The sequence below is a fragment of the Sapajus apella genome, unplaced genomic scaffold, assembly GCF_009761245.1.
Source record: "Sapajus apella isolate SASKATOON/1434 unplaced genomic scaffold, GSC_monkey_1.0 scaffold67, whole genome shotgun sequence".
NCBI lineage: Eukaryota > Metazoa > Chordata > Mammalia > Primates > Cebidae > Sapajus > Sapajus apella.
Genome location: NW_022437007.1, coordinates 6,941,497 through 6,952,576, shown reverse-complemented (window position 1 = coordinate 6,952,576; position 11,080 = coordinate 6,941,497). Strand labels below are relative to the sequence as shown.

At 35.3% G+C, this 11,080-nt stretch overlaps 1 protein-coding gene across 5 annotated transcripts in view; it reads right to left on the bottom strand.

The window, feature by feature from the left end:
- Positions 1 to 2,273: 2,273 nt before the first annotated feature.
- GASK1B (golgi associated kinase 1B) overlaps positions 2,274 to 11,080 on the bottom strand; it is a 51,997-nt gene continuing 43,190 nt past the window's right edge. For all 5 annotated transcript variants that reach the window (XM_032248571.1, XM_032248570.1, XM_032248574.1 and 2 more), the window contains exons 4-5: positions 8,353 to 8,579; positions 2,274 to 5,242 (exon numbers count right to left, since the gene is read on the bottom strand). In XM_032248571.1, coding sequence (XP_032104462.1) covers positions 5,035 to 5,242; positions 8,353 to 8,579 — 435 coding nt within the window. In that variant the 3' untranslated portion in view covers positions 2,274 to 5,034. The remainder of the gene's footprint in view (positions 5,243 to 8,352; positions 8,580 to 11,080) is intronic.

The window sequence follows — 11,080 nt, the reverse complement described above, 5'->3', positions numbered from 1 at the left end:
TACATTAGGTGAAGATTTTTTGACTCCAAATAATATAATTTCCCATCTTCTAAAGTACTCTGGAAAGCAAGCTTTCTTAACCTGGGAGATGACAGACTTAGGAGAGAAGAGCTCCATAAGCGGGTATCTGTAGATCTGAGAGCCCCACGAAACTATGTACAGCACTATACAGAGAGGTAAACGTTTAATCAGCTTCTCAATGAGATCCAGATCTCATAAAAGGCTAAATAGCACTGGTACAACACAGAACATAAATTAATGCATTTTTAATTAATCAGTATATTCATTAGGTTGCAAAACTGTATTCATCTCTTATTGTACCACAACACTGGAACATGGTGATGTCTGCAGAATGTAATGAGATGATTAGATCTATTCCTTTAGCCCCAACATGACTCCGAACTATTGTTTCAAGCAGTAGTCATCAACAATAAACTAGAGATAGGCAAATTCTTACTGTGAGCACCAATATCCCTCTCTAGCCTAAAAAGAGTTCATTTCTGGACACTTCTCAAAAGAATTGTTTTCTTACATTTTTGCTACCAAAAATATAACTTAAAGCATATTAACAGGTCTTGATTGATGGTTAGCACGTTAAAAATTTACTTATTAATTTGTGTATCTTCATTGTTTAACAGAACAAAACACAATAAATTATCAATCAACTGTGCAATGTAATCAACAAAAGTTTCATAATATGAGTAGTTTTCTTGTTTATTCTGCTCTAAATGTTTGTAAAACAGTGTCCTAAAATTATTACCACATATGAATGTGCCTATGTAAGACCTTCGGGGTTTATAAAGTTGGGATTTCTTATTTTATGTTGGTAGATAATAAATCTCCAAGAAAGTCTTGACTTTCTGTCATTGCAACACACAAGATTTTAGGTCAACAGTTTGTATAGATTGAGGCAAGTCACTTTTCCTCTCTGAGCCTTAGTTTCCCCACCAGGAGAATGAGGTTGTTGGAAAAGATGCTGACTTCATGGTCCCATTCTATTATAAAATTGTGTAAGTCAGCCAAGTGTGGTGGCTCACGCCTGTAATCCCCGCAGTTTGGGAGGCCCAGACAGGCGGGTCACCTAATGTCAGGAGTTAAAGACCAGCCTGGCCAACATAGTGAAACCCCATCTCTGCTAAAAATACAAAAACTATCCAGGTGTGGTGGCAAGCAACTGTAATCTGGGCTACTCAAAAGACTGAGAAAGGAGAATCCCTTGAACCCAGAAGGCAGAGGTTGCAGTGAGCTGAGATCATGCCACTGCACACCTGGGCAACAGAGCAAGACTCCGTCCTGAAAAAAATTGTAAAAATGTGTAAGTCTATATTTTGAAACTTTGTTAAACTAAAATTTTCAAAAATTTAAAATCATAGCTCTCAAGCAAATAAAATTATATGACTCTGTGGTCAAAAGATTGTTAAAGCAAAATTTTCAAAAGATGAAAAACCGATTCCAAGGAAAATGTAAAATGAATAGATTATAAAGACTTTATTCAAATAATCGATTAATGATGGAACCAGTAAGACAGTAAAAACCATTTACAAGAGTATTTCAAAAGCCAAATATTTATAGGCAATATTAGGATAAGACTGTTGAACTACATTGAAAATGGCTAATGCCCAACAGTTAATAAATTGTAATCATTAACGTTATCTCTTGCACCAGAAGGAAATCATTTGCATCTCTATGGAGCAAAAGTCTACAAGTTAACCTCTGCCCTCCTGCATTGTTAAGTAGACCATTTAATAGAAAATTAAGCCCAGCATTGCACTGAATGAACACCCAAAAACTCTCTCCTGGCTATTTCCAAGTTTCATATAATTTTTCTGACAAACCAATTCTTTCTTTTTATTTTTTTTCTTTTTCAATCTTTATTTTAGATACAGGGGTACATGTGCAGGGTTGTTCCTGGGTATACTGCATGATGCTGAGGTTTGGGATGTGAATGATCCCATCACCTAGGTACTGAGCATAGTACCCAAGAGTTAGTTTTTCAGTCCTTGCCCCCTCTAGTCATTCCAAGTGTCAATTGTTGTCATCTTTATCTGACAAGTCAATTCTAGTTATCTCTCATGAATGAAAGTTCTTGATTATTGTTTATGATACTTAATTTTTAGAAAAGGTTTTTAACATCTTTATTTGATCCATGTTCAATTTCCAAATAATTTTCAGATGAATGCTGTAAATGTGTCTTACCTTGTTCTATGCTGATCTAAACATAAGAATTTCATAAGACAGTGTGTAAATAAATCTACATCTAGGTATTAAATTCATTATATATAAGGTAAAGTATGTTTAATGGCACAGTAGAATAAACAGGCTATGATTACAAGTCCTAAGATTATAAATATAATAATGATATCAAATATATGCACACACAAACACAATCCAACAGAATTCTTGACTCTATTTCTTTTTTCATGGATAAAGGTAGCAAACATTCCTCTATGCCTAACTTTTAAAAACACATCTACAAAAGCAAATGAACTCATCTGCAAAATAAAAAGCACATATCTTTAATTTCTAATGTTTTATTATAGATTTTTAACATACATATTTATTTTCATTTCATTAGCTTAAAGAAAGTAAGTTACACAAGAATAAGCTTTTGCGTGTCTCCTAAAGTAAATTATTATAGTTTAAATTTGTTATGAAGCTATAAATAAAACACATATTGTGCTTATGTGAATGAAACCACAGCATAATCTGAGTGCATTTGCAATACAGAGTATTCTCATTGTTTCAATAAGACAAAAGAAAAACATTACCTATCAGAATTAAAAGCCTGACCTTCAGCTATTCATTAGTCAAAAATAATTAATCATTAAATACTCACTGATTACAAAACAAAATTGTTAAAAAGCAAAGGTGACTAAAATAAACGTGTTCTTGGGCTTTTCATTTTTTGGAATCACTGGAGGCAAATAAACAAAGTTAAACCCTCATGTGGGAGGACCAGGCTGCCCAACAGCATTGTAGCTGAGACTTAACATTAAAGCCAGCTTCAAAAAAGCCTGTTAGTCCTACCATCAATATGATAAATTTAAATCAAGATGGTAAAAAAAAATTTTTAAGCAGCAAAAATGCAAATATGCCACCTTGGTAAGACAAGGTGTCAGGCAATTTGCCAAAAGAGTTATTTCAAGTCAGTGGCTCAGTCAAAGTAGAATTCCAGTCTCCAAACTTTTGTTAGGCTAATTTTCATTAAGTGGATGATTATGAGAGAGGAAAAGGATCTTAAAAATCCCAGTGAAGGTGAGTAAAAGTGGAGATTCAGAAGAGCCGAGGAGTGCTATAAATTTTCAGGAGCAGAGGGAGGCACTCAAGTCTATGGAGGGAAAATTGAAGAGGAAGACAGTCTAAAGCTCAGTTGTCCAACGAGTAAGCACAGGGTACTAAAAGTAGTACATGAATGTGAGCCTAGAAAAGCTGTAATTAGATGATCAAATGATCTCTCTCTCCTTGGTCCATCTTCTCTTAATCTTAACACATTATTTGACATTTTGCCTTACACTTGTATCAATTAGATCTATAGTTTTTTTCAGATCTTGCCTCTATTGTAATGTTCGTAGTTGTCTTTCACACAGATATTGAGTTAACAAGAACAAAGAAAATGTGGTGTGTTTTAGCAATAATAGACCGAACTGAGGAAAGATGGGATAGAATGTGCTATAAACATTCTCAAACTTTCAGGAAATGAAAAAGTCACAAATTGAACTTTTAAATATGGAGAGGATTGTGCAAGGGCAGGAGGATAATGGTAATCTATTCCGAATTTGAAACCTCTGTGTGAATAACTGCCATATGTGATGATTTTCAGTATTGGCAAAGGACATAAAGACGGAACACGTGAACCTACTTGTCCACGTCGTCTAATCTAATTTAAAAAGTGTTAGAAGGAGTTTGGAGAGGATAATTTGAGGCTTAATATTGTCCAAATTTACTGTTTTAGTTCTAGTCATGTGCTTTCATTGAGGAAAATTGATCAGAGGCAGGTTTTAACGTATTTTGTTCATATTACACATGTTGAAATAAGCCAGACAATATATTGAAACACACTCAATATCTGGACCAATTCTCAATATCTGGGCAGTAACCATTAAATCAAATTCAATATAATTACATAGAACGAATTTTAAGACATCCACTATTATTAATAAATATACATAAATTATACAACATGTTTTGTAAAAGTAACTGAATTTTTAAAGAGATGCCTATTTTTAAATGATACTCTCTAAGTACATTTTCAGATAGATAACTTCATACTTTAGCACTATTTAATTTCTCAGCCACTAGACATAAATTGGACTGAAACAGAGAGAGCAAAACTCTTTAATGTATAAACTGTCAGATGTAAATGATTTCCATACTGGTAACAAAATAAAATTTTTAAAAGGAATGGAAAATGCGATTCTTGTTATTTAAATGGCTGATTATTTATAGACACAATAGAAAATATACTGGTAATTTTGCAAATAAAACCAGCATTTCTATTTAAATATATGGTCAGTTCTGATGCTCTCACAGGGCATGGGCCTCAGTGTTCCAATGTAGAGTTTCCTAGGAGTAGGGTAGAGACTGCTCTATGTTAACAATCAGTAACAGAAGAACGTCAAGAATCGTATCCATTAGCATTTGTTCAGAACAGTCAAAATGGCATAAAATATAGTTTATTAATGGAGTCAGTACCTCTGGTTTACACTTTTCTATTAAACAACATGGCAAATGTTTTTAAAACTTAGCTAGAATAATAATTAAAACTATTCTGTTGTCAGATGTTCAGACTCACACATATCATGATGTTAGAGAAAACTATAAACAAACATTTCTCAAGTAGTATGTTTCTCAAGACCTTTTAAAGTCTGCATACAGCGCTCAGTCCCATTATAGCTATTTGGTTAAAGTCATTTATTTTATGTATTCATCTACACTGCCTCCTTGCTAAATGGGCTTGAGGTTGATGTGCTCGATTTAAAAACAAAACCAAAAATGCATAAATATATCTAACACCCTAGCCAGAAGATTCTTTTGTCATTCATTCATAGGTAATACTTTGGCCCCGTGCGCATTGATGTAGGTGATCAGAATTTTGGCTCTCTGTTCTATCACATCAATAAGCTTTTCAATTCCTTGTCTACCTCCTTGACTTTCCCAATACACTTTATCAAGAAACAGAGACTGAAGGAGTTTCTGCCGTAAGTGCTGGCTCTTCAAAACAGAAACTGCAGAAGCGGGAAATCTGAAAAGATAAAATGATATTTCAATCTTAGTAATTGCTTGGGAATAGTACTCCTTACCCAATTGTTCTGCCTTTCATTAATCTGTCATAAATCACATTATCAAGTGGTATCTTTGAGAACCAAAACATTTTTGTCACTGCCAAGATGATACTTCTCTAAATAATAATAAACTAGAAGAAAGTGTTTCAAGTGAACTGAATATTCTGTTGAATATTCTATGCCATTCAGAACATGACAGACATTCTTACCTAAGGTCATTCTATACTGTCAAACAGAGGCATAGAATTGGAAAGGATTCTATTAGACAGCAGAAATACTTTTCTTAGTCTTAGGTTCATTTCACGGTGGAAACCCCTTTAATCTGTCAAGCAGAATGGTATCCTCTGAAGTACCAAGGTGGGGTTTTATGCAAGAAAATATGAGAGAGTAATTGATAGTGACAATTTCAATAAAGTACTGCCTGAGTAGAAGTTACACAACTGAATTTAAATGTGAAATCATCAAATATATATACTAAAATGAGAGAAGAATCATTCAAAAACATCGAATTGAAGAAAGAATTGTCTTTAAGTCATATCCTGCTTCTGGAACTCTGAGGATTTAGGAGCATTTTATTTAACTGGAGTATTAAGTTGTTTTCAAATAAATTTAGCAAAACTCAAGTTTCAGAGAAAAGTTTTAGTTCCAGAATGAGTCTCTTTGGAAAACCTAAAACCAGTTTAGAGGGGTCTTTGCTGGATTACCTTAAAAGAGTGCATTGTGCTTGCTTTTCTTCATTTAGAAAGTAAAAAGCCAGGATTCAGGTATATACATAATCTGAAGGACTTAGCAAAATTTCTGGATCAAAAACATAAGTAATATTTTGCTAAATCCCCAATTTGACATTTCCCAGCTCTCATTAAAATGCTGACAAGGCACAGTAAAAATAGTTTTCATAGTAAATTTCTAATAAACTCAGTTATACCTCAAAAACTGTAGTGAGAACATATATACTTGTTTAAAGAGTACACCTTGCCAGAAATTTTAGGCCTTATAAGCACCTCTTCCAAATTCCAATGGAGCACAATGGAGATGGCACACAGGGTTCCTGAAAGCCAAGGGTCAGGTGCTCTAGCAGTTCTGATGCTGCAGAAAAAACAAAGACCACAGTGCTGGACATGCTTAAGGCGTGTGATTAAGTCTGGAATGAAAGAATGCTTATAAGAAGCTCTGAGTTCCCTGAAGACATTACAATATAGTTTCGGCCCTAAATTTTAGGGGCTCCAGTATTAAGTAGCATTTTTTGCTTTGTGAAGTATTCATAATCCATGAATTGTCAATTCTATAGCCCTTCAACTAATTTAGCTGTGGCAGAATGTATGAGATGAAATTGTTAAAACCACTGGATCTCTTTAGTGACTAATCCTTTTCATAAAGGAAAGCAAAAATATTACCTGTCTCTGTACTACATTGCTATAATAGTAGGAATATTCAATGCATAAATCTAGGATTAGAAAAGTCTTCATTTTTGCTTTTCAATGTATGAATTATATTTTCAAAAAAGATTTAACTTCAAACCCATTACTCCTCATAAATCTTCTTTGAAAGAAGAAATAAAGATATTCACATTTACATCAATGTATGAAACGGATGAACTGTATTCTTCAGGCACTCTTAATTCTAAGAGGGAATCTAGGGATTTAAGAAGACCCTGTAATATCAACTTAGTAAGTGATGTCTCAGGAAAGTAAATTTTCCCATACATAAAATTTCCTTAGCTTAAAAGAGAGAACTTGCCACGTATCCTGCCTTCAATCTACAAAGAGATATGAGAAACAAGTATTAACAGGGCAGGACCTGGCAAAAACTTATAAAATTGGGTCTGATAAAACTCTCACAAGAACAGCGTTGCTTTTACTACTAAAGTACATAAAAATCCACACCATGTAAGTCATACTGTTCAGGAAGAATGATTGAAATATGCTCCAGAATATTAACAACAGTAATAATAACAGAGCATGAACACCACAGTTATTACAGGAAAAAAAAAAAAAAAAAACTGGACTTGGATTTAGAAGACCTGGGTTCTACCTCAATTTTAGACTTGCTCATGACCTTTCCAGAAGTCACTTCGCTTCGCATAGCTGGTTAGCTATTTTACCAATGAACCCTTTAAGTCTCCACCCTACGGCAGTTTCTTAGTCAATATGATTTCTGACTAAGGTGGGAAGTATGGAGGAGGATGGCTCTGCCCACTATGAGGTGGAGCTTGAAATCCAGCCACAATTTCCATTGCTGGGGTTGAACAGCTCACGCTTTATAGCTGGGTTCTTGCCATTACTAAGTGTTTTAATTTCCTTTATTTCCAAGCAGGCGTCAGATCAAGTGTGCCATGGGCAGTCACTGTATTTTAACTTCTGCATTGCAGAACTCCTTCTTTCGTTCCCTCTCCACTCTGCATTCTTTCTGAGTCTTGCCAGATGTCCCCAGATCTTTGAGATCTTCCCTGAATTCTTGGTCAATCCTAACTAGCCTCCAGAAGCCCTCCCTTTCAGTTGTTAGATACTTTTCCCCTTAATCTATGTCTGCTAGAAGGATTTCAAAATGCTGAAAAATCCTCCTGCTGAATTGAACAGCCAGCTGTCCTTTGAGACTATGCCTTACTTACCAGATTGGCTGTCATTTTCTACTGCATCCATAAAAGTCACTTGAGTTTATTATGAATGTGGACATTCTGCCATGTCAATATTTGCGTGTCTATTAGTTCTTCCCATGTCCTATCTTATGCCTAATAGTGGAGCCTCTGCCACCTGCTTATCCCTTCTCTGCCAAATCCTACGCCAGAGGTCCCTGCATTCTTCTAATATAACCCACATGGATTTTCACAATGAATGTGAAATGTAGCATGAGCTATGTAGGTGGTATTGGTTGGAGACAGAGATGTCAGGGATGCACTCTGGTTCTGCTCTTCTTGAGTTTATTTCCCTTCTTGGGTCTCCATTTCCAGATTCCACATTCATAATTACTTTCAAGGGTTAAAACGATCAGATGTAAGATGTGAGTTTTCTCAGAACCTTGCTACTTATCTAATATAAAAGTCATGTTCTGCAGATGTGGCTATAAAACTTACTCTTTGATGCCTTCTAACAATTTGAAGTTTAAGTTATCTTCACTCCTGTCGAAGAAGCCCTTGTTGTCTATAAAAACCAAATGCCTTGGGTCATGCTTTCGCTGGATAATGTGTGCTAGAGCCGCAGAACCTTGGTCATCACATTTTGGCCTCAATCCATTCTGTACACAGGCATCTTCCTTGCGAGGTCTGAAGCCACAGCAATTTGTATCTAAGCGATTATAAATCTGTAAATGGAAAACACAAACAAAACCAAGATGCTGAGTGAAAACAAAACTTGGGAAAGTAACAAGATTTTCAACGACTAGTGCTTTCTGAATAGCTGACTTGCCAGAATCTAAGAGGGCCAGGCTCCTTTAATTAAAGACAACTGTCAGAATAAGTCCAAGGTTCATATCCTTCTGACTCAGTCATGGTTATAAGCATTCCCAGCTTCTGCTAATAGATCCAAAGTCAGATGATCCAAGTTAGGCATCTCCACCCTAAATATTCAGAGTTCCCACTGACATCACATACAGACACACGGCCAGCAGAATCTCTGACTCCAAGCGGAAGACAAGAAACACTGTTGCACTTCTATGTATCTAGAAGGTTCTGTCTTGTTTTCTCCCTTGGCTAGTTTATGGAAAATTGGAGTTACTTCATTGCCACAAAAAGTTTATTGCTTCCCCTAGCCTATCTGGACTTCAGTATTACAGTAATCTAACTTGAAATTACATAGAAGAAATATATTGAAGAGATGTGCGACCCAATCATGAAAACTAAAAGCACTATGTAAATGGAGGCCACAGCTAGATTCTAAATAAGTGAGCAGAATGAACACAATGGGCCTATTGAGGTTTATTATGGGAGTTAGGGATACCACCCTATAGAATAGGGTAACCAGATTATTTAGAAAAAGAATTGTTTAATTCCATTTCTTTTGGGCAAGGAAAGAAATATTTATGAATCAGGTAAAATACAGCGTGGGCAAAGAAATTAGGTAAATTTAAGTCAAATCTCTGCTTTCACACTTCTTAGCTCTGCAACCTTGTGTAGATTTATTTTCATCACTGACTCTCAATTTAAATGCTCGGGTAACAGGAATGATACTCTTTACCTTGCACAGCTGATAGAAAGATTTATGAAAATATGTGTACATCCTGCAGCCCTGACCCAAGCATCTGTAAGACACCAAAAAATGAAAATCACCATGACTCTTATCGAGACAGACCAACATATTGTCTGAAGTTATTTACCTCAAAACGAGCTTCTAACATAAAGAGTAATTTGTCTACTTTAAATAAAGAAAAACTCAGCCTCTGAGGCATTAAGTAACCTGCGCTGGGTAGAATATTAGTAAATAAGTAGCAAAGTTAGGATTTAGACATAGATTTGTTTGTCTCCAAAATTCCACGATATCCCCCACCAGTATATTGTATTGAACGGTTTAAGGCTAACTAGTCAAAGTTTGTTTGTGTGCTCCTGAATCAAAAGATGACTACACAGACACTGCCACTTTAATTCTTTTGGCATTAAATTCCCATCTTGTTCTCCTCCTCTCGTGTTTCTGCAGATCCCATGGAGCTGTCTAGGAGATCAGCTGCTTAGAAAGGGATGCAAAAAAGCAGTGCCAAAATTTAGTCTACTTTGGAATAATCATTTATTCATTCATCCAACAAACGCTTATTGAACATCTTCTGTATCCTATCAGTGAACTAGGCACCAAGGTAAATGTTGCCCATGGTCAGCACCTCTCCACCATTACCACTTCCAATGGAAATTGAAGTGGTCATTTAGTTTTTTTTAGCTACCACAGCAAGCTTCAAGAACTGGACAAAAGACTTTATTCTTTGCTTTCTGTACGTAAACAGACCTTGTATCTAATAGCATGCTTGAGATCAAGGACTGTAAGAGAAGTTAGCATAAGCCAATTTTCTATAAAGTTTATGTAAATCTGGTCACATGGGTGGCAAGTGAGCGACCAAGCATTTGCACCAAAGGGCACACTGTTAGCCTAGAAACAGTCACAGAAAAGGAGTGTTCTGTCAAGATTGGCTCCAACCTGCTGATCCATGGGACCAAAAGTCTAATCTGTAGTTTATCCAAAAAGTCACAGAGGCTGACTCCAGGGAACAGTAAGTTACCTGATCTAATTCTGAACCACTGCTTGTTAATGTACATTTGTTTGACATGAGCATAAGAAGGTTTCCCAAAGTGAGCTAGAGCGCCCCAAGGAAATCACTATAGGTTAGAATAGCAAATGAAATGAAAAAAGCACAAATTAGAAACTTTTATAAAAATGTATTGAGCCCTTTCTTCTCAATTTCAGTCATTGTATGCAGTACCTTCACTGACTTTGAATATAAAAGAAATCAAATGATACAAAAGATACTGCACCTGATTGCCAATTATTTAAGGTGAGATAGAACATGAAAAATAACTTTTCTAAAAGCTGCTTCCCATCCAATCACCTCTTTTTTAAAATACAGATTAGCTAATGATTCTCAAATAATCTGTTCATTTTTATCATCATCAATGTTTTATCTAGTTATATTGACATTAAAAATGAAAAACCCTATCTCTTATTTAAATTTGACTATTAAATTTGACTACAATATCAAACTCTATTATATTGGACACATGTGTTTTGAATTTAACCCTTAAAGAAAACTCTACCAAACATTTCTTAAATCCTTCTTCAAATCCTGAGCTCTTCCATCATTGTGGATTTCATAGTAGTGGGGAA